The 24,449-nt window shown below is 43.3% G+C and overlaps 1 protein-coding gene and 1 non-coding gene across 3 annotated transcripts in view; one reads left to right on the forward strand and one right to left on the reverse strand.

The window, feature by feature from the left end:
* Window positions 1-24,449, reverse strand: part of PXK (PX domain containing serine/threonine kinase like) — a 72,276-nt gene that overhangs the window by 20,607 nt on the left and 27,220 nt on the right. For both annotated transcript variants that reach the window (XM_024556566.4, XM_024556565.4), the window contains exons 3-12: window positions 22,941-22,988; window positions 14,619-14,805; window positions 8,479-8,556; window positions 7,913-7,986; window positions 7,206-7,280; window positions 4,087-4,191; window positions 3,435-3,536; window positions 1,970-2,131; window positions 1,420-1,537; window positions 133-211 (exon numbers count right to left, since the gene is read on the reverse strand). In XM_024556566.4, coding sequence (XP_024412334.1) covers window positions 133-211; window positions 1,420-1,537; window positions 1,970-2,131; window positions 3,435-3,536; window positions 4,087-4,191; window positions 7,206-7,280; window positions 7,913-7,986; window positions 8,479-8,556; window positions 14,619-14,805; window positions 22,941-22,988 — 1,028 coding nt within the window. The remainder of the gene's footprint in view (window positions 1-132; window positions 212-1,419; window positions 1,538-1,969; window positions 2,132-3,434; window positions 3,537-4,086; window positions 4,192-7,205; window positions 7,281-7,912; window positions 7,987-8,478; window positions 8,557-14,618; window positions 14,806-22,940; window positions 22,989-24,449) is intronic.
* On the forward strand, window positions 6,033-6,164 carry LOC112301345 (small nucleolar RNA SNORA51). The gene has a single exon (XR_002974484.2). It is a non-coding gene; the product is annotated as a small nucleolar RNA SNORA51 (small nucleolar RNA).

The following is a 24,449-nucleotide window of genomic DNA, read 5'->3' on the forward strand; positions in this document are numbered from 1 at the left end:
GCAATCAGACTAAGGTAGCAGAGAGGTCCCAAGGAAAGGTCGTGATATCATGCTGCAAGTGAGTGTCAGCAAAGAGGTCTCTTGGACTCTGCAAGTTACGAAGATAACAACCAAGGTGTATGATTGACTTACGGCATCTGTAAGAGCCGGGAGACGGTAGGCATGCCATTTTTACAGGCTTCACAAGACAGCGTAGACTCCAACACGGCCACTTGAAATGAACAGATACACAGTTTAGTTCCACAGAACATGTTGGCAAATCCACTTGGTGATAAAGAGTTTGACAGCGCTTTGCAACAACTGTCTGTAGGCTGATCAGGACAGTGTCAAAACTTCACGCGCACACAGACGGCGAACGTGGGAAGGGCGAACGCTGGCAACACCGATGTTACCGAGGACTCAAACTAAGCGGGTTAGAAGCCACACGCTGACAGACAGCTAAGTATACTTCAAAGATAAATGGAGGACGGATTCGAGATATCATTCATAAAAGTGTTTGCTCTCGAAAAGAGAAGTAAACACTAAATGGAAGTAAAAATTTTGAACTCAAAAGACATTTTGCTGTTTGCCTGCTTTTCATCAAAACCAGCACGCAAAATGCCAATTGTTGATGCCTCATCACCCAACACCTTGGCTGAGATAAACACAAGCAGCCAGACTTTCCTACCCACTGGTCACTGCTCAGTTTCAGCTGTTCAAACTCCACACAAGGCAGTCTCAGGGCCTGTTCTCTTGAACCAACTCACTTAACACGAAACTAGCACTTGGTGGAGGGCTACACATCTTGATGGCACACTGGTCCGAGAGTTACCCTGCCCTCCCCTCTCTGTGCTCTGGCAGTGAGTTCTGAGCTGGCTATTTGGGGATGAGTCTGTAGGAGTTCCTCCATCTCTCCTTCCTTGCGATGCCTCCCGCCAGTCCCCCAGCTCTCCTCAGACCCTCAGGGATTGCTGGAAGAGCTCCTGGATCCGATTTGCCAGTGTCTGCTTTCCTACCTGCCTTCCCCAGCTCTAGGCCTGCTAGGCTCCTATCTCCCAGGCATCTGCCCATGGCTCCCTTGTTCCTTGCCTTGGTCTGACTCCTGACACCTGCCAGAGTCCTCAAGATTGGCTTCAAATTGTCTGATCCTGGCTTCTGTTTCTAGATCCGATTCAGTCTGGCCATACTGCTCTACATGCTCCTGCTTTTAAAATTCTAATGTCTGTTACAAAAATTCCCCTGTTTCAGAGAGCCTGACAGGTGGACACACCATCTGAATTTTCAGTGAAGTGCATTTAAGCAAATTACTTAGATCTGCTTAGCTTTTAAATTGGATAAGAATTTCCGGCTGTAGAGCATGACAACTTCCCCTGGGTCTTTCCTGGATTCTAGAAAGGGGGTAAGTAGGGCCCGGAAGACCCCTCCAAACCCCATACTGACCCACAGCCAAAGACGGGGCAGGAGGGAAAGAGTCTACAGGCACCGAGTCTGGAGGTCGTCCGTAGGTCATTTCATACAGTAAGTGGCCAAAGCAGTGGACGTCCACGCTTTCCAACGTCTGTAGAAGAAGAGAGAGCAGTGGCACATTGCTCTTTCAGTTTGGCTTTGTGAATCCCAATGCCCCTGTCCTCAGCTTCCACTGAGAAACAAGGCCCGGGGTGACCCCACTCATTGGTAGTGGAAACGCAACTCCAAAGCCTTTTGTAAAAGTTCACAAGGCATTGCCTGACCAGAGGGCTTGGTCCTGCCCTCCACGGTCTTCCAATAAGTGACTCTATGCCCTTCTTTTTCCCATCTACCATTTCAGCTTAGCCTCTTGGAAATTCAGCAATGCTCTGTAGGAGAAACAGGCCAACAGGTACGGCCTCCCCCAACCGTACCTTTCACTGCTTCGTGTATATTTCTTACATGGGCAGATCAGGGGGTCTGGCCATAGGGATAATTTATACCTCAGGATGAACCTGCTGTTTCATTACTGTTAGCAACTTACATTGATTTTCCTGAATTGTGAGAAATAAGATCGGTAGAAGGAAGGAAGGCCCAATAAGGAATTCTCAAGGTCTAGCAGCCGGCAAGTGTCCCCATCCAGCATCACGTTGGAGGCGTGAAGATGCCCGTAAGGGAATCCCTTGTCATGTAGAAACTTTAGTACCTATTTAAAAATATGTACAGGTTACATTTCCCCCCCAACTCATTCAGATATAAGACAGGTTAAACTTTCTTTTTTGAGTCAATGTATTTTCAAACAAAATCAAAACAGTTCAAAGAAAACTGCCACCTCCATCCATTTTTCTGGAAAAAGATGTGATGCTGAATGCTTCCCACCTGTGAGCTGCAAGGCAATCCAGCTCCCTCATTTCCACAGAATAGAGAAGCAGCCTACATCTGTTCAGGGTTAACAGCTTTACGCCAAAAGCCTCTACTGGAATCACTTCCTCACCCCCACAGGCCAAGCCCTCTTCGTGGCAAAGTCCAATCCTCCAGCATAGAGGAGTAAAGCTGTCATGTCCATGCTTGATAGGGGCTGAGTTGAAAACATCACCTTAGAATATATTTGGCTGTTTATTAACAGAAACATATGACAGGCTCCCACAAAAAGAAGCAGACATTTAATAAAAGTGGCTCACCCAGTAATAGAGGCGGCCAGAACATTCCATTGAGGACTGGAAAAAATGTTTCAACTTCTCTTTTTATTTTTGTTTTGTTTTTTAAGATTTTATTTATTTAATTTTAGAGAGAGGGTAAGGGAGGGAGAAAAACATTGATATGTGAGAGAAACATCGATCGGATGCCTCTTGCACACCCCCAACTGAGGACCTGGCCCCCAACCCAGGCGTGTGCCCCGAGAGGGAATCAAACTGGTGACTTTTTGGTTTGCAGGATGATGCCCAGCCCACTGAGCCACACCAGTCAGGGCTCTATTTGTTTTGTTTTTAATCTCATTCTGAACTTACAATGTACAAAATATGTTAGTAGCAGTACAGGTATATAATAGTTAAATATATACATCATTGGGGAAGGGTAACCCTGAAATTGTTTTCACTGATAGGGTTGCACAATCCAAGAAGATTGGAGAATACTGCTCTAGAGAGTGATGTGGGAAAAGCTTTTCATGCTAATTATACTTCAGTAAGGGAGCCCTATGGTTATGTGTATAATAAAATCAGGAATTTTGGCACAAAGATAAAGATTGACCAAAAATAACACAGTACCCACATAGTTAAGTTTTTAACAATCAGACACTAAAGTCCAGGAGCTAAGCATTCTGGAATTTTGTATTTCTAAATTAGTCTTAGTCTCAAACATTTACTTTTTGGGGTCAAATATGACAATGTCATCAGTTTATAAACAATCAGACAACTTAAAGTATTGTGGGTCTTGCTTAATAACTTTCCCAAGAGTACTGGAATGCTGGGTGAAATTCCAATGCAACTTAAAAATTAAATACCTCTTACCTCTAATATTTGCCGCCCATATGTTTTTATTTGCTGGAGTTCAAGGCCCTGAATCTTCTTAGGGTTGCAGTACTTCTTTAAGAATGGGTCTTTTGGTTTTGACTTTGGAAAAGAACAAAGAGCACGTAAGAGAGAAGCAGAAGGGTCAACATCCGCACGCAGGCTGCCTGACAGGCAGGACTCCACGGAGCCTGGGGACACCAGACTGCAGGGGGGGGGTATTTAAAGGGCAAAGCTGTGCAGCTGATAGACAGAGGCCAGCCTGGGTTTTGTCCCATGTCTAGTCCAGTGAAGATGTGCCTGGTCTTGGCCTCAGCCAACCCCAAAGTCGTATACACTGTTAGAATTTTTCGTTATTTAAAAAAATTTCCCCCCAACTTTGAAATACTTTAGTGTATCTTTGTTAAACTGACCACAAACTACAATGCGGTGGATATAATCATTAAATGTTCAACCTTCCCTCATGTGGGGAAAGTAATGCTTTTTAACTACACTGCGTAGTTTTTATTACTAAAATCAAAATAAATTCCAAATCAAATTAAAACAATATCCTCAGGGCCTAGCTTCTGGAACCTCAGGGATCAAGTGTCCATAATAGGTTTTAAAGGGACTTGTGAATTTCTTTATGACCATTAACTTGTACCAAAAGTACCTTGTAGATCAGGTCCTTCAAAGTTCCCTTTTCATTAAACATCCTAATAAGCAATGCTGAGGATTCGTTAGCTGTGGCGAACGTAACCCGATAGATGTAAGGGTGCTGGCAAAACAGAAAAGAAATGCACGTTCATTTGCATCCAAATCTGGGTACGCAGAGTCAAGTACCATCTCAGTAGCTCAGCTGCATACAAATGTAAGCATATTCTCCGACCACACAGCCTCTTCCAGTTGTTAGTGAGCAACTCCTACATCGTTCTTTAGATGAGAGAAGGAACGTAAACCATACTGACAAAAGGGAGTGAGTAACTGATGTGGCCAGCTTCGCATGGAAGGCCTCTATTTTGGTATGCATGTTACACATAGTTCAGGCAAAACGGTGATGGAAGAAAGGGAAAGTCCGAATTTCTGGAATAGTGATTTCAATATTCTGCCTATGTAAATCAGTAAAGAATAAGCTGAATCCTAGAACAGCCAAGTGGGGACCGGGAAAAATGTATCTTCATTCACAGCTTTGCCTAACGTCCCACACTGCTGCACTGCGCCAAGCCAGGGGGCATGACAGCCAGAAAACAAGCAAAAGTCGCATTTTGGGGGATGGGGGCCCTTTTCCAAAGCAGCCAGCATGACTCTTCCTGCCCTTCTCCTGGAGTATGCAGTGTGATGACTCACAGCATCCTCCTGAGACGGGGACTGACGTCAACCAAGTGGGGCGGGGAGTAAGACAAATTATTAAGGACTGAAAGGAAAGCATTCATATGACCCGAAATTTTGGTTACATCAACCAACTGGCTCTGGACAGGTATTACAATGTCCATTAGCTCAACGAAGTACCATGAAAATGTAAACACAAGGGAGCTGATCTACGCAAAGATTTGGGGGACAAGGGTTGAGTGGGTTGAGGGGTGAAAGGGTGTGCCCAGGGAAATGCAGTAATTGATCATGAAGTTTCTCTTACCATCACATCAAAATGATTGCTGGTGACATTTCAATAACTTTACTGAAATATAACTCACATAACATTATGATCTGCTTATTTAAAGTGTACAATTCCATGGTTTTCAGTATATTCAGAGTTGTGCAACTATCGAGCAATTTAATTTTTTAATATTTCATCACCCTCAAATAAACCCAAGGAATAAAATTAAAATCCTTGAGTTCTACACATATAAATAAAGAAGGAAGGATAGGAAGCTATTCCTTATAGTAGAACGCCAACTAATAAATACAAGAGAAATGATGGGGTTAGAAAAGCTTGACGAATGCTAAACTAGTGGGCTTGACAACGAATGGGGTGTTTATATAGTCTCAAGATATCTCCCTATAACTACTTACTGATTAATTCTAGTTCTTTCCTAGAAAATAATTAAGGACGAATACAAACATCCAGCTAAAATTGTTCACTATGGCTTTTTTTAATCCTTACCTGAAGACATGCCCATTGATTTTAGAGAGAGGGGAAGGGAGAGAAAGAGAGAGGAAGAGAAAAATCCGCGTGAGAAACATTGATCGGTCACCTCCTGCACACGCCTTGATTGGGAACCAAACCCACAACCCAGGCATGTGCCCTGACCGGAAATCGAGCCCATGACCCTTTGGCTCACAGGATGATGCTCCAACTGAGCCACATCGGCCAGGGCTATGGCTCTTTTTTTTTTTTCAATAGACAAAGACTGGAGGTGATCCAAATATCCAGACTAGTTAACTAAGGTATAGCCAATGGTAATTCTATGCAGCCAGTAACAGTGATGTTGTTGACAGTAAAAGAGGCTCACGGGAGCCTTCGGGACCAGCCGGATAAGGACACCACCACCTTCTCCACGAGTGTCAGGTAAAGTGCAGGGGTAACCCTTGAGAATGGGATCCAGGACCTGTGGTTTAGCTAACTTTGAATCCTGGGATGAGGACTGGCTCCTGTGGAGAGAGCGGTGTGGGGTGGGGCTGGGCCACCTGGCACTAGCCGCAGGCCGCGTTCTGACACTGACTGTACGGAAAGAAGAGGCAGTGTGAGCCCACGCCACACACACCTCAGCCCAGGCTCTTTGCCTGGTCTGTATTGTGAATGGGGGGACATGGAGAAAAAAGAAAAGATGTTCACAGTACACTACTAACAAAAAACATCAGGTTTTAAAATAATATATGTATTTTCAAATCATATGAAATTCTAGAACAGTAACAACTGAACATTTTTACTTCTGATTAGTTGAATCTACAGGTGAGTTTTCTTTTCCGTATCTCTATTTTCTGACTCTTCTGCAATTAAATATATATCACTTGTCCACACCACCTTCTTTTCAGAAAGCATACCCATTAAAAGAAATTTAGAGTTGAGTGCTGACAGCCTGCGTCACACAATTAATCCAATTCAAAGACCACAGCATTTTCTTGGCTACACACCACACCTCATTAAAAGCTTGCTTTTGCTAGTTTGACAAGGCACATTTTCTTCAAAAACAAACTTGCCAACCCAACTGGACAGGTCAGCGTAACTGCTGCGTCCATGAGTGACTCACTCCAGGGTTGTACATCATCACGCAGACCACAGATAAAGAACATCAACACTAACTCAATTTTCTAGAGAGATTGGTCTTTTCCTAAAGACATTCTGCATCTGTTTTGAAATTTGTTGATGTAGTTCTTCCACCAAAGGCCTCGGATTAGAACTGTGTTTTAGCATAAGTAATGACAGGCTTTCCTAAAGACCGCTTGGCTAGCCTGTGGGAATCATAACTCAGACAGGAGAAGGGTTATTTTGCCTTTCCCTCATCCCGCTTACCTAAACCCTTATTCGTTCTGTTCTCTCAGGCTAGAACAGATCTTTTAATTCCATTGATAAGCATCTTCATCAACAACAAAGTGGCTAGTTCCTACTCTGATATTTGCTTAAAATACGAAGTCTATGTTTAAAGTACCACATTTCCTGGGTTGTGTATTATAAATGCCATTTAAATGGCCTGCAGTCTATGGGACTAGTCACGGCTGTTCTATGGAACAGCCCCCATCTGAACTGAAGTCTCGTATGCCTCTCCATGCTTTTGAGCATGTCCAGCTCTTTCTGTCCACAGAAAACACTGTGAATCTGTCATCAACACCAAGCATAGCGGGAACTGTACTCACCAAACAGGAAGGCAGAAGTTTGATTAGACACTGAAAGTCTTTATCTGACAGATACTTGTCAGGGCCAAGGTCAGCCTAAAAACATGGAAGGAAATGTCAAGATGCTGCCTTTAGTCATTAAAAAAAAAAAAAGATATAGAATTTTACACCTGAAAGCTATATCATTTCATTAACCAATATCACCTCAATAAATTTAAAATATTCTTATGTCTTTCTGTTTTTTTTATTTGTCCAAATATATGAATGTAAACCAAAGACAAAAACCACCTACATCTTGCTGCCTCACGGTCTTTCTGGAGGGAGAGAATATAAACATATAAAAAGCAGGACTTAACTGTAATCTTATCGAGTTCAATCAGCCCCATGTATCACGAGAACTCCCAAAGTGAGAGAGAACAAGGTAACGCCCAGGCACTTTCTTTAAAACGAATGGCAATGCTGCCAGCCCTAAAGAGGTCCCAGAGAACTATTTTAAGCTGTTCCTATTTCTTTCCCAAGGTTTATTAGTTGATCAAATATAATCATACTGAAATGACAAATGCACAAGCCAAGTGACTTAAAATGACTGTCTTTTGATGTGGGACTGAGAAGAACTTTATAACATCACTCAGGAGCACAATATAATTACTTAATTCTCTTGTCAATTTCTGCTCTCATAAACCCATCGAAAGTCCCTGAAATGAGACCGAAACAAAAAACCAGCTTACCCAGCTTAACACCAGCCGTTCCTTTGGCTGATTTTTAATCTTCATCAAGAAGTACTTCTTCCTTATCCTCCAGCCTGCCATAAAAGCAGAAATATGTTTATAGCTACATAATTTTTATGCCAATTGATGTTTCATTGACTGAGTGATAAAAATTAACTTTGGCAATATTTCCATAGCTATATAGGTGCAAGGAAAACAAGCATTTGGTAATGTTTACATGGTAAAGATTGAACTTAAAAATAAGAAAAGGCAAAGAAATTACTCCAGTCACAGGGATAATAGGAAAACAGCACTTCAGTTAAGATTTAGTGAATAGAAAGATGAAAAATGAATGACGAAACCAGGTTGAAAGTATGTTACTACCACTGAAATCCTCAGATGGGACTTCAGCCAAGATTCACTAAGTATTAAAAGTTAAGGATTGCATCCTCAAGCAGTAAGAAGGCAAAAAGACAAAGAAATCACCTGCATTTAAGAGCTTTCTTGGGATACATAAAGGGAAGCATGACAAAGAATCCAGCTCTGAGATCTGTCTTTTTAACAGACTGGGCTTGCCAGTTTCTCACCTATGTCTTTCAATGGTTCTACCACCTCCCACTTTGGTTCCGATCGGAAGAACATGGAGACCTGCTGTAAGGCGATCTCTGCAAAGACAGTTTAGAAACTCATTAGTCAAGCATGTCAGGAAAGTACCACAGGCTTAAGATATTTTTCTTACAAATGACATTCTTACAGTCTATGACCTTAAAAAACTGAATTATAAAAACAAACACACAGACTAAATGCAATATGGGATTCTAGATTGGATCTTAGAACAGAAGAAGGACACTAGTGAAAAATTAGTGAAATCTAAATAAAATCTACAGTCAACAGTAATGTACCAATGTTAATTTCTTAGTTTTGGTGAATGTACCATGGTTATGTAAGAGGTTAACATCAGGGGAAATTGGGTGAGGGGTATATGGAAATTCTCTGTACTATAACTATCATTTTTCTGTAAATCTATAATTATCTCAAATCAAAAAGTTTATTACAGAAAAATGTAATTAATTACTAATGTTGTGGGTATATATGTTCATGTACTGGAAGATCTAAAATATTCAGATGGTATAAGCCAAGAATTCAATATATGCGCTAGGCCATAACCCAACCACAAAACTCAAAATGTTTTCTAAGGTCAGCTTGGAACAGTATTCAATGTTGCTCCAAGTGATATTTATCCCATCTTCATTCCTCGAGGAATTATAGCTTTCAGCAACAAAGAAGCGATTAGCCTTAAATATATACTGAAAATAAAAGCCAGTGTTTTAGAAAAACATCTATGTACAGCAACAACATGGTTCTGTTGTGGGAAGTGAGTGTTTACTGGAAAAAATTCATGCTTCTTTTTGTGTTCATTTATCATGAGAATGTTTTCCCCTTTTAAGAAGACAATGGGAAGAGGAAGTTCTTTAAAGTTTGCCGTATTAAAAAATTACCAGAATAACCGTGCTTTTGCATTTCCTACAAAAAGCAACCTCTGTAACTTGCTATTCCTCAACGCAGTGAGTAAATGAAGCCACCCCTGATTCCTGAATGCAAACAGAAGTCCTGCGGATTCACGGGGGTGCTGCACTGCTGCGCAGCATCGATTCATTTCAGGCAGGCTGGGGAGGCATAAGGGACTGGGCAGAAATGCTCTCCATATGTCGAAAGTACCTAGTCTGGGATTGCCATGCTGGGCACACAGTATCGTTTTGATGTACTTTGCAGTACATTATGAGTTCAGAGATTCAGGGAAGAGGACCTGCTAGCTGTTTGTTTACTGATTCAATATGTAAAGTGTCAGTCCATCCATAAAGAAGAAAAGATGTGAGAACCAAATACAAAACTGACTTCATTTACATTTGTTCTAACTACTCTAATGTGAATAACCATTTGGAGGGATTGGGTGTGACAGAAGCGTATAAATTTTCATTATCAACACTGAGAACTCTGTTCTTCCTCCATAAATAATGTTGACACAAAATGTTTTCAGTATTTACAAAATAACTTGAATGTAAATAAATTTAAAGGAAACTCTTTTTTTGTTGTTGTTTTGATTTTGAGAGAGAGAGAGAGTGAGAGAGAGAGAGAGAAACAGACATCAACCTGTTGTTCCACTTATTTCTGCATCAGTGGTTGCTTCTTGTAGGTGCCCTGACAGGGAGCAAACCTTCAACCTTGGGGTGTCGGGATGGCGCTCTAACCAGCTGCCTGTCCTATCCAGCCAGGGCACAAGGAAATTCTTTTAAGTGAAAATCATTCATATCAACTTTGAGGGGGATCATGAAGAGTAACTTTCTGAATGCAGTACGATGTCGTTCTAAGAGACTGTGAAGGACAGTTTGTTCAAAACTAGCAGTGACTCACAAGTCCCCACAAAAGCGTCCCTCAGCAACATTCCCCACCGGCCACCATGCGCTGTGCGTTGTCGCAGACACGGGGAAACAGCTGTGAACACGTGGAACAAATGGAACGTGAACAAAATGGAAGGCAAACCGAGGGCTGGGAAAGAGCTTTTTATACCTTAGGGGGCAGGGAATTATGGAAAGGACATTTTCTTTCCACTAAACTATGATTTATTGTCAAAAATCACATGACTACTATGTTCCCAATATTAAGCCCCCTTCCCCAGGCAACACACTTAAATGGTAAGCATCTATTCCTCTGCTTGGAAGCTTTTATTGGTGTCCCATCTCCTCACCAAGCCAAGACGAAGCTTCTAAACCTAACGTTCAACCTAGTTCTGGCTTTGTCTCCTCCAGCGGTCGTGCCCCACTCTCCCTCCACTCTGAGATTTGCCTCCCTTGGTCCCTGAAGACTGGCCTGTCCCCACCGCTCAGCATTTTCCATTCTTGCCCACCTATCCTTTGAGGCTTGGCCCAAATTCACTGCTCCCCTAGCCAGGACCCCTCCCTCCCTCCCCCCGGTGCCCTCTCAGTGCTGTATCTGTCCCTCTCCTTTGGGATTCACTAACACACCGTCCTGCATTAGGGCTACTCTCTTCCCCTAGACCAGACACTCTGGCTGGAAATACCTCTCTCCCCTGGAGCACTGCCCCTGCCTCTCAGCCTCGCTAACTTCTACTCACCCCTCAGATCTCCATGTATGTGGCACCTCTTCTGGGAAGCCTTCCATCTTCAGATCTAAATCATCTGCAACCCTAGAAACTGCACCCCCCACCCAAGGTACTGCCCTATGTTTACCCTGCCACAGTCTTCTCCCTGCAGAAGTGCCCGGGATAGGGGGGAGGGAGACTTCCTTCTGTGTTGCTGTATTCCTAGCATCTGGCACATAGTAGGTGTTCAATAAATATTTCATGCAGCGAGAACTAAGGGTTCAATAGACGTTCAATGGGTATAGATGCTCTCTCCTGTTAGAACATGGAAACCATAAAAAGGAAGGCACCTGCCTCATTTTCTTTAGTGCTGACAGACACATGGGCGGGGGGGTGGGGGGGGATACAGGCTCATACATGCAGATAAACAAGCCCCAGACTGGAGGTGCAGAGCGAAGCCTTCAAGTCCATCCTGCTCTTCTCACAGGGCTCAGACTTCTGAGCTCAGAAGACACCAGCTGCCCCCATTATGTGCAGCCTTTGAGCTCCTAGATCCCAGCCCCCTGGGATGAGTCCAGGGAACAAACACTGACCCTTTCAGCCCTGCAGCTGAGCTCCAGGTCCCTAATCTACTACAGGAAGTGGCGTAGCAGAAGCCTGCACAGCAAACAGCTGGATGTGGGCCTCCACCTTCTGCAAAGCATCCTTCTCTTGTTCTGAACAACATCCCCCACCCCCAATCTCTCCTTCGATACTTTTATTCTGGAGCCCACTATTATCAACCTATTCATGGGATTCATGGGGCTTTAAGACCAAAGGGAACTTCAACACTCCCCAATCCACCGCCCCCTCCCCCAACTCCTGTTTTATAGACCTGGACCCTGAAGCCCACAGAGGGGAAATACTGCCGATGACAGAGCTGGGACTCCAATCCAGGCCTACTGACGTCTGGGCCAACTGACTGCCGTGTAGACATTAAAACCCCCCTTCCTCTGAGGGGGTGTGAGGTTGGGCTGGGAAGATGGCTACAGAGCAGTGAGGCTTTTACATGATAGCAGTACCTTGCTGACGAAGTGAATAAGGTGGTGGTGGTCACGGTGTGTGTGTCTCAACACCAACCCCTTATGACCCCGAGACATCTGTTTTCCCGGTACAATAGCTGGTCCTCAATTAGACTTTCTAATTCAGGTGGACACCTCACAGTTCCCGCACAGAGGACAACGAGCCACACTGGGTTTTAGAAAGCCTGAGCAAGTCTGCCTGGCTTTCTGGGGAATGGCTCAATCAAGCTGACGCAGAGGGGAGGCCCGGGCTTCCCTTTCCTGACACTGCTGGTGAGTCAGCCTAGGGCCAAGACAAGTTCTGACATTTCATTCAACGGGGGAAATAAGTCAGCATCTCTGCGAAAACAGCAACCGTTCGCTACTGTCCCGTTATAGGACTGTAAGTCCACCCAGACGGCCCACCCTCTGACGGTTTGGGGAACAATGAGGTGCGGCAGGAGAAATGGAACGAGCGACGCTGCTGTGAAAGACTGCGAGCTGTGCTGGGGGCCCAGCCCTGGGACGCTTTTCCTCCCAGGTGAACCAAAAACAAGCAGGGGATGAATGGACGCCTTGTTAACAACGCAGTGTTCACCTTGTACCTGTAGTTAATGTGAATTTGAAACAAACTTTCCTTCATTCCACGGCATTCTGAAAAGGCATTTTTCTTACTCCTACTTCTGTTAGAAGACAGCAGGTACATTCAGGGGTGTCCAACCTTTTGGCATCTCTGGGCCACAATGGAAGAAGTGTTGTCTTGGGCCACACGTTAAATACATTGTGACACGTAATCACAAAAAAATCTCACAGTGTTTTAAGTAAATTCACGATTTTGTGTTGGGCCGCATTCACAGCCATCCTGGGCCACATGCGGCCCGCGGGCAGCCGGGGGGACACCCCTGTAACAGTGCGGCTTCTTAAACTTCACTGAGCATGCGAATCCCCTGGGGACCTTGCTAAACTCGGATCCTGATTACTAGGTCTGAGATGGAGCCTGAATCCTGCATTTCTGACAAGCTTCCACAAATGTAGTGCTGCGGCTGGCCAGCGGGCCGTACGTGAATTGTGAGGTCCAAAGGCTGTGGTTTTCAAACTCAGCTGCATATTGGAATCGCTTGGGGAGCTTTAGAAACCAACAACCTGCCCGAGCCCAGTATTTCAGTTGGTCCGAGCATAGGCCCGATACCCCAAGGTTGTGGGTTCTATCCCTGGTTAGAACACATACAAGAAGCAACCAATGAATGCATAAATAAGTGGAACAAGAAACCAATGCCTCTCTCTCACCCCCTTCCCTCCCATCCTCTCTCTCTAAAATCAATTAAAAACAAACATACAAACAAACAAGCAAAGAAAAGAAAAAGAAAGAAAGAAAACCATGAGCCACACACGCAGAGACTCTGATTTAACTGGCATGAGTGCAGCCTGAGCTTCAGGATTTTATAAAGCTCCCCAGAGGATTCGATTGCACAGAAAAGTCTGGTGCCTGACAAGCAAGCCTCTACTTCCCTCTCTCTGAAAGAGGAATGAAATTTCCTCCAATTGCTTTAAAAGCAGTTTTTTTTAACCCCCACCTGAGGACATGCTTATTGATTTTACAGAGAGGGGAAGGGAGGGAGAACGAGACAGAGAGAAACATCGATGTGACAGAGAAACATCAATCGATTGCCCTTCATATGCACCCCAGCCTGGAACCGAACCCACAACCTAGGCATGTGCCCTGACCAGGGACTAAACCCACAACCTTTTGGTTTGCAGAATGCCACCCAACCACCTGGGCCACACTGGCCAGGACCCAAAAAATAGCATGCAAACAATTTATTTTCTTAGTGAGGAAATCAGCTTATTAATAATACCCAGAATTCCATTTAGAAAGAATCTAAGCACAGTTTAGCTTTAACAAGCCATTTGAATTCTAGTAATTAGTTCAGTCCTACAATGGTTTCCATTGGTGTCTTCAAGGCCACACCAGAATGTATTCAATATTTAATCACCCATCTGCTGACACTAGGCTTAGGTACTCGGTGCCAGCTTTGTGTGGGACTGGAATCCTTTCCACCTCAGTCCCTTGGCTGCCGCCCTTTTCCAGGGAAGGTTTGAAAGACAGCTACCTCCTCCTTATGTTTTGCACTGAGTGGGTCTCAGTGAACCGCTGGGAACCCAGAGAGGACCCTTCTGAATCACTGTTGTGGTGAAGTAATTCTGAGAAAAGCCAGACACACTGTATAACTGTCAGTACAAAAAGGAGCCAAATACAAATCAATTGCGATTACTGTATAGGTTGTCACGGATTATTTACTCTCTATTCTGTCAGGGAAGTTACTGAAGACAAGAATGTAAGTACACAGACACAATAACTTCTCTTCCAGATCTTTCTGGGCAGGCATTACAAACATGTTAGAACTGATTATTTTCTTTTTATACACCTACAGTAAACTACAATCAGGTAAGAATTAGTAACCGAATAATACCCTGTAACAAATACACACGTCTTCCCACTTGGAAATAGTTTCTCCCACATATTTCATCTCCCGCAAAGCACAGAGCCTTTAGCCATGCGACCAAGCTCACAGACCCCTCTGCTTACCAGTGTAGTTTGCGGAGTAGTTGTTTGGATCTAAAAACTTCTTAACCAGCTCACAATTAGACAAGATATGATTTGTGGTGATAACGTTGAGATAGTTCTGAAGACCTTTCTGTCTCTCGGCTATGAATTCACGATCCATGTTACCAATCAGTTTTTTGGGAGGAAGAGGTAGACATAGGCCTGCAATCTTTAAGAAAAAAAGTATTATATTATACTCATGTCGTTCCTAAATAAGACACAATATCAGACTCCTGAGCCATCATATTTCATTAAGTCTGAGACAGCACAGATTTAACATGCATCCGAATTTCAGTGACGTGAAAATGCGGAAAAACTGTGCATCTTAGAATTCATAAAATACTGCATTAAGCATAACAACTACAAAACTTAATTTGTAAAAAGTGTTATTTTTATGAAACTTATACATGAACATAATTTCGAGGGTCAGTTTTTTATTTCTATGCACAGTCTCATGACATCCCTCCCCCCCACCCCCCCAATGACATATCCATTCCGGACACACCCACCTCCCCCGCTCCTCAGACACAGCCATATTCAATTCCCTCAGCCAATCTTATGGCGCTGAGGGATGTTGATGTTATACCTTGATTTTTCATTTTTAGGAATTATCTATAAATCTTCTATCATGGAAGAGGAGGATTAAGTTCTCCTTCACTATCCTGACCTTACCCCCCACACACCCTGTTCCTAATCCTTCCAATATAGTTATATTATCATTTTTTTAAATTTATTTACTTTTAGAGAGAGGGGAAGGGAGGGAGAGAGAGAGAGAGAAACATCAATGTGTGAGAGATACAATGATTGCCTCTCGCATGTCCTCAACTGGGGACCTGGCCCACAACCCAGGCATGTGCCCTGACCGGGAATTGAACTGGCAACATTCCAGGTCGCAGGCCGTGCTCAATCCAATGAGCCCCACTAATCAGGGTGCTGTAATTTTATTTAGTGTAGTACTCGTGTTTACCTTAGGTTAACAGTATTTACAGCCAAAAGGTCATGCTTACTATGCTTAACATGGTTACTTTCTGTCAACTGGCAGTTTACTTTTTTTAGTTTTCTATTCAACTCCGAACTCTCTGGCTAAGCCTTTTTTCAATGCATTCACATACAGAGATGCATTAATTTCACCTTCTTGAGGAATATCTTCCAGAACCCACCAACCTGCTTTAAGCCGGACTGACGGTCCCTACACCTCCTGCCAAGCTGGCATCCTGGGACCTCCCTTTACCATCTCACTGGAGATGCTTTTGTCTTTCTCCTGCTGATCCTCATTTCTGTGTCGATCCTTTCTCTTAGATATTCCCCCTGTTTTTGGGAGAGATATCCTCTGTCAAGTTCCCAAAAGAGGAGCAAGTTCTGGAAAGCTTGCATGTGTAAGTTTGTCTTTGTTCTACCCTCACACTTGATTGATAGCAAGTCTTGATGTGGAATTCTAAGTTGAAAATATTTTTTTCTTCAGAATTTTTAAGAACTACTTTATTGTCTTCTAGTTTCCAGTGCTGTTGTTAAAGGTTCAAGATTCTTGATTCTTCCCCCCCTCCCCCGTATGAGCTTTTAGGATTGTCTCGTTGACCTCAGTTTGTGAACTCCATGTGCCTTATGTGGGTCTACCTTCATTCTCTGTGCTGAGTACTGGGCCCTTTCGACCTAGAAACTAGTAATATCCTTACGTTCTTTGGTATTTTCTTCTATTAGGTCATTGCTTCTTCCCTTCATGCCCTTTGCTTTCTTTTGCTGGAACTCCTATTATCCAATATGAGACCTTCTGGACTGAGCCTCTATTCTTATCTTTTCTCTCCTATTTTCCACCTTTGTTAAACTTTTTTTTCTACTGAAAAAGTTTTCTGGGATATTTCTTTTATCTTTCAACCCTTCTAAAGAGTTTTAAGTTCTACTATTATATTTTATAAATTAGATTTTATTGATTATACTATTATAGCTATCCTAATTTTTCCCCCTTTGCCCCCCTCCACCCAACACCCCACACACACACACCTTCGGGCAATCCCCCCATCATTGTTCATGGCCACGGGACATGTGTATAAGTTCTTCAGCTACTCCTTTTCCTATACTGTACTTTACATCCCCATGGCTATTCTGTAACTACCAATTTGTACTTCTTATCCCCTCACCTCTTCACCCATTCCCCTACACCCCCTCCCATCTGGCAACAATCAAAACACCCTCCATCCCATGATTCTGTCTCTGTCCTTCTTGTTTGCTTAGTTTGTATTTTTGACTCAATTGTTGATAGGTATGTATGTATTGCCATTTTATTGTTCATAGTTTTGATCTTTTTCTTAAATAAGTCCCTTTAATATTTCATATAATAATGGTTCGGTGGTGAACTCCTTTAGTTTTCTACTATTATCTTTTTTATTTCTCAGCACTTCCCTCCCCCCCCCCCCCCCCCCGCTTAGTAGCATCCTGAATGTAATACAATTTCTTATCTCTCTGAGATTATAAAAGAATTTTTCTGAAGTACCCTGAAATGTTCTTTTTACGGCACATATTACGCTTCTTGAAGGTTTTTTCTTTCCTGTTTGTTTTAGTTGTTATCATTCATATTAAAATGTTCCTTAGAAATCTGGTGATCCTGGCGTGTCTGTCCATAGTTAAGAGCGGAGCGCCAAAAGCCGATGAGAAGCTCTAGGTGGGTGAGTGCCTGCGGCGTGTCTGTTGCGGGCTTTACTGCAGCACACGACCTCCCTCAGGGCTTCATTGGGAGAACCTGTGACCTCAGTCTTCACTCTGAGAGTCTTTAGCTCTTTTCTCTCAGTCTGGGCAGATATCCCCCCTAAATCTTCCGGTCTCCTGCCTGGAAGGTCTGGGCCTAACAGCCAGTGATCCGGGAGCTGAGGGGAAGAGGGCAGAGGCTGGGGGCTGAGGTCCACGCTCCTATTTATTATGTAAATATTTTCTACTGTGCCTGCATTCCCCAGTCCACAGACTGTTCTTATCTCCCCAGGGAATAAACTTTCAGTTTTCTGCTAGAGGGGGAAGGGCAGGCATAACTTGCTCGGACTGGTAAGATTTGGAGACCTCACTGCTACTTAAACATACTTTCAACTCCTGATTTTATTTTATTTTTACAGATTATTTATTTATTTATTTATTTATTTATTTATTTATGGAGTTGGGGGGAGAAAGAAACATCGATGCGAGAGAGAAATAGTGATTGGTTGCCTCTCATACGTTCCCTGACTGGGACCAAACCCACAACTCAGGCATGTGCCCATGACTTTTCACTTTGCAGGACAACACCCAACCAACTGAACCATACTGGTCAGGGCTCAATTCCTGATTTTAGCTTGACCTGGCCCCTCTCTGGAGGCAGCACCTATGACGTCAATTGCCAAAACTTCTGGAAGTTCTGTGGTGTAAATTGGACACAGTGGGGTTATCCATCCCCCATGCCAGAATTCTGACTTCCCACACTGGCTTCATTAGTATGGATTTTCAGCTTCAAATGTTCTGCGGTGGTTTCCTCCTATCCTGCTGGTCCTCGAGTGTGTGTGCGTGTACACTCACATGTAAGATCGAATCACTGTCTAACAGTGGCTTCCGGAGGGAGGAGAAACAAATGCAGATGCTCAAGGTACTGTCACTGTCCAGATCATGTAAAACTTTGAAGTCTATATTTCAAACTTAAAAGACAAAGGCTCAGGGTGGTATCTTAATTTAATGAGCAAAGTCACTTTCACAGGCCACGCTATTCGTCACCCGGGCTTAGGGCAGTCCGAGCGGCGTGTGTACCCACCGAGAGCAGCGTCAGAAGAGAAGGCCGCTTGCGTTCAGACCGGGCTGTGGTCTGAACCCCCCATGTGGGCAAGCCTAAGTTAACCTGCTCCGCTCCGCACTTTTCAAAAGACGGCGAAGACCCCGAACTTGACATTAGATAAGATGAAGAGTTTGGATGACAACTCTAAGTTGCCTATTCTCCAACTATGAAAGAATGTCAGAGCACATTTAGAGAGAATTTTGTACCACGGTACTGCCAGATAAGACACAAATTTCAGGATGTTTTCCTCATGTGCCTGTGTGCATGCGTGTGCACACCTCAGGATGTGGTTACACACACACATTAAATGTCTGAAAGGACTCACACCATCTGCTTGAGAATGGCTACCTCTGGGAGTGAGTTCATCAATTAATTTTTTACTATACTATAAAATGTTCTCATTACTCGATTACTACTTTTTTCGATTAAAAAAGGAAAAGGAAAAAAAAACTTTTTGCTTATCACATTGTCTACTCAGCAAAGATTTTTTAAACACCACTGACCAACACTGACACATCTGCCTACACCCCCTGCCCACCAGCTGACGCTACCACATTGTGCAGAATGGACAGTCACATCTGATACCACCGGACTCAAACCCCAGCAGGGATACTTTTCATTCACTGTGGGGACGTGAGAATGAATTTGATAAGGTACCTGTTTCAAACTTTGTGGCCTCCAAGCTTCGACCAATGTTTTCAAGCTTCATTTCACTTTAGGAAAATGTACTGATCTGTCCAGACATACCATCAGCTTTTCCAATCACCGGGTGCAAGAGAGAGTTCTCTGCCAACAGCTGCAGTCCTCCCCGCGTCCCTGCTACATCAGTCTGCGGACACAGTGGCGGTGTCTTCCTGACCTAGTTCAGTATCTTACAATAAATATTCCTAAAAGTACTAAAACTAGGCAGTGTGGGTGTTATTTTTAAATCCTGTCTTTTAAAAAAAGATTAGCATTCAAGATACACTAATTTTCTCTTTCAGTTTTTTCTCCTAGCATTTCTAAAATGCTTACCAATCGCAGAATATAAAATTTAGCAAGTCAGCTGACTAGGTAGAAGGGAGGGAAAGAGAACACTAGCACCTGGAGTGATCCAGTCGCTAAGCCAGTGATTCTCTAGAAACCTCCACATCGATGGCTTGGAGCCCTGACACCACATCATCCCACCTTCCACAGCTTTCTTCTCCAGCACGCCCCGTGGACTCCCTTCTTGAGTTCCTTGTATAAGGGCCACAGGCCCCCGAAGTTCCACTCATAACACCTGCAGAGTGACGATGCAAATGGGAGATGATCACCCAAATGGGGCCTGAAGCCCACAATCTATCCCACGCTGGGCTAGTAGAAGCCTCTAAATTATATGACAAACTACATCACAGTTTCAAGAAAACTAGCTTTTGTCTGGAGGACAAAAACCTACAGACTCTGAATCTGTTAGTCTCTCACTGTGGTATCAGATCGTAATAGTCTACACACTGCCTTCAACCATATTCCAGTGAATATTCTAGGGAGTTCTACACTCTCAACAGAGCCTTAATTTGTCCCAATTTCCCTTCAGTGTATAGTACAGTCTCTCCTATGTCAACAATGGGCAGTAAAATTCAAGTAACAAAGCTTCTGTGCTACAACAAACCTGAGAAGTCGTCTGGCTCAACCCTCCGGTTCACATGGGGAAAGTGGGCCCGAGAGAGGAAATAACTGAGACAAGGTGGTGAGGCGCAGAGCCTGGGTTCCTTCCCAAGTCTGCGGGCTCCCACCCAGGTCCTCTCATTCCACCTCCGGCTTCCCTCTCGTTCCTTGTCATATGTTCTCTCCCTAGATCAGCAATTTCCAAACTTTTTCATCTCACGGCACACATAAACTAATTACTAAAATTCCGTAGCACACCAAAAATATATATTTTTTACCAATCTGACAAAAAAGTAAATATGATTTAGATTCAATCACACTGGTCAGCTACTATTGTGTTGGTTGTTGTCCTTTCTTTAAATCTGACACTCTAAGGGAAAAGAGGTCAGTGCCCATGACTAAATAGTCTGGCATTGCATGTTTAAAAAATTCTTGTGGCGCACCAGTTTAAAATCGCTGCCCTAGACGATCACTACTTTGATGGTGCCTTTAAAATAAGGTGGGATTTTTCTTCTCTATTACCACAAAATATGTTCACTATAAAGAGTGGGGAAAGTGCAGCTTTTTTCTATTTTTCTTTTCATACAGCTTACGTGTGCTTATTTGCAGAGAACTTGGAAACTACAGAACAGTATAAAGAATCAGAAAAATGCCCTGGCTGGTGTGGCTCAGTGGACTGAGTGCCGGCCTTTGAACCAAAGGGTTGCAGGTTGGATTCCCAGTCTGGGCACATGCCTGGGTCACAGGCCAGGTCCCCAGTAGCGGGTGTGCGAGAGGCAACCACACATTAATGTTTCTCTCCCTCTCTCCTTCCCTTCCCCTCTCTAAAAAATAAAATAAATAAAATCTTTAAAAAAAAAAAGAATCAGAAAAACACATAACTCATAATCCTACCACCTGGGTTCGCCACTGTTAACGTTATGGCATATGTCTCCCAATCTTTCTTTCTAAACATTTCATGTAATTATATTATATTGCATGTATAATTTTACATCCTGCTTTGTTTTTCACTCAGGCATTTTTCCTATTGAACTCAAGACAAGTCTGCATACATGTATTATATTTCTCTTTCTTCATCAGGAACTCATTATCTGTCAAGAAGGGTAATCTGACACTGAAAATCATCGTCACAGTTTTATTCTGTGGTTTTAGAATATTTTGGGCCTGTTTTATAGAAGATATTTTGCAATATTTTGTTGCCAAAAAGCTGTATGTACTTTATTCTGTTTGTTTACTTGGATCCAGAAAAACCTCCCACTTGAAATGATGTCTGGCCATATCCTGCCCAGCACAAGCCAACATCAATACACATGAATATTTGCATTTGAAATAAGATGCACATTGAAAGTACCCATTTTAAAAGGGAAAATTACACTGAAGCAAAAAGTAAAATTCTATTATATTAAAAAGTCCATAATTAGTCACAGAGATCCAACCTTACATCCCCAAAGCAAGAACAAAGAACAAACAGGAGATAAAACCCTCCTCCCCACCGTCATTCTTAGGGGCTGAGCATAGGCAATTTAATTTTGAGAAATATTTCTCCCACAATTCTTACTCAGCCCTGGCTGAATAACATTGTACAAAGATGACTCCAACCTTCTTTAAAACTGGGCAAAGGTTCACTTATGCATAAAGGTAAAAACTCATAGTAAGTTTAATGCTAACTCTCCAACGCTTGCTCCACTGTGGACATGTCATGTGGCAGGTCTGCAGGGATCTGTGGGGAATACCCACAGCTGGAATGAAGTGCACATTTGTGCCTTATCTGCAAGGTCATCCCAGGCCAACTTTTGTCTTAGAGTAAAGAATATGTTATGAAACTCCATATATGAAACTAACTAAACCCATCTATGAGAATTCAGTCTCTGCCAATGTTCCATCTAGAGACTTAAACTGGTCATATTAAAATTAAACTTTCAAAAGACAACATGTGTCAAATGCATGGTCATATGGCAATTACATAAAGGTTCGCAGATACTCGGGACGACTCTACTGTACGTGAAATTAGACAATCCTGCTTTGAGCAGTGCTGTACATAATTTAAAGTGTGGGCTCTACAAATGTTCTTTTTCAAAGTCTGATCAATAAGACATGGCCTCTTGGTGAAAAGGAATCCTTCCCAGCCAGCAGTCTTCCTGTCCTCTTTGGATGGGATCAGAGGTCACTCAGACTAAGTGACAATGGCTAGCTCACCAGTGAAGGGAGCCATCCTTCCCCTCCTTGCTGAGCTGGTAAGAAGCCAAGTGCTCCGGCTCAGGGATTAAGGGTTTTGTGTAACCAGTCAAATCTGAGCTGCGACACAGGCCCAGCGGTGTTCGGTAACCCAGAGCACTCGACCAACCTGCCAAGACAAGACACGGGTGGCACTGCCAGTATTTCCTAGAGCACTAAAGCCCCTCCAGGACCCTTCAATCGTTACCAGCACTGGCTGTGTTTCCACAGAGAGACTTTGCAGCTCATCCCTCTTTCCATTATGGACTCCAATTAGGAACACTTAAATGGATTTAGAAATATGTATTTAAGGGGAAAAGTTAGACCAAAAAAGTCTCTAGTTAGTGCTGAACCCTGATCTACAATGCCGACCACGCAGCCAGTTCCAGCTCCGTCTCAGTGACCAACCCCAGCACTCCATTTCCTCACCGCTAACCTGGGAAAAGAGAACACGCATCTCAAGACTGCGGGAAAGACGCAGCATGGCACAAAGGTACACAGTCTCAGGGTCACTATCACAGAGCACATTTGTTCCCAAAGGTTTATTTTGAGAGCCACACATCATCTGTTTCCTTTGCCAGGAAAAGTTGTTAATTTCTTGTTCTCATTATTGCCATTTCCAACTGGTTTCTAAGACACCCCAAGCAAGTAATGTGCCATTAGTGTTTTAAAATATTTACCTGCAAGCTGTTGTTCAGCAAATCAAAGTCACTGTACCTCCTAACAACCTATAAGAGATAAGACAGTGGTATTTTAATTCAGCAAAGACCATCTGTTTTCATTTCCTTATTTAATACTTACTGGCATTCTAGAGCCGAGGCCTCTGCGCCAAGGATAGTAAGTCTTACGCTTAGTCCTTAACTTGCTTAACTTGACAGGCCCAGAGAACAGACCCAGGAGTGTGCCGGAGCTGGCCGGGCCATGGGAAACCGGCTAATGCCAGCCAAACTCGCAAGATGCCAACAGGTAAGAGAGAATAATGATGTATTATTTATTTTCCATGTAAATCGTCATTTAAATATCTTTCTTATTAACCAGGCACCTGGAAAGAGGACTTAATGATTTACCAAACATGATTTACTGAACATGAAATCAAAGAAAAAGGAGGTGGACAGTTTTGAGGCCATTTCATCCTTGACTGGATAAAACTTCCCCCAGCCGAGACCCCATCACCCCAGAGACCGGTTCACACCTGCAGGCAGAGAGCCAACCCTTCTCCCCGATTCCTGGTTCCCCTTGTGGCAGACAGTCTACCTCCCATTGTCGATACATTCTTCCTTACTTATGTTGATGCCATTGACTAGGCCATTGCCAAATTCTACCACCTCTTCAGGGTCTGGGCAAGGAAATTATTTTGCTTTTGAATAGTTTGACTTCAACCATTACTGATGATTCTCAAACGTTAACATGAAAGAATTACCTGGAGATCATCCAGGACCCCACCACAGAGAATCTAACTCAGTAGCTCTAGGGTGGGGCCCAAGAGTCTTCATTTCTGTTACTTATCTCCTGGGCTGCTAACGAATCTAGAAAACTGCATCGGGTTGATTTTTCTGGAAGGATACTTCAGTTATCCCTGCTTGTCAAATATACACCCAAAGTTAAATATAAGGCTACCCCTGCTGAGTGCAGGGGAGCAAATACAGCACAGTGGCTAATCACGGAAAATACACGAATTCCAACCCTGTTCTCTCACTGATTTGAGTGTAACCTTGGACCAGTTACTTACCTCTTGAATGTAAAATGGGGCCAATAGTACCACATAGAAGTGCTCTTTAAGGGGGAAATAAATTAATGTGCTTAAGCCAGTGCCCGGCAATAAATGCTCAATAGATGTTAAATATTATAATTATTCAAACAGAATATAGGTTGAAATATCAGGCAAAGGAAAAAACAAATATGGGCCACTGTGGTCAAAGACTGCTTAAGAAAAGAAAAAGCCCTGGCTGGTGTGGCTCAGTGGGCAGAGTGCCAGCCTGAGAACCAAAAGGTCACCAGTTCTATGTCCAGTCAGGGCACACGCCTGGGTTGCCAGGTCCCCATCTGGGGGCATGCCAGAGGCAACTGATTGATGTTTCTCTCCCTTTCTTTCTCCCTCCTTTCCCCTCTCTCTAAAAATAAACAAATAAAAATCTTAAAAAAGAGAAAGAGAGTGAAAGAAAGAAATAGGCCAAAATTGAGTCACTTTT

This window comes from Desmodus rotundus, chromosome 8, assembly GCF_022682495.2.
Source record: "Desmodus rotundus isolate HL8 chromosome 8, HLdesRot8A.1, whole genome shotgun sequence".
NCBI classification, from domain to species: domain Eukaryota; kingdom Metazoa; phylum Chordata; class Mammalia; order Chiroptera; family Phyllostomidae; genus Desmodus; species Desmodus rotundus.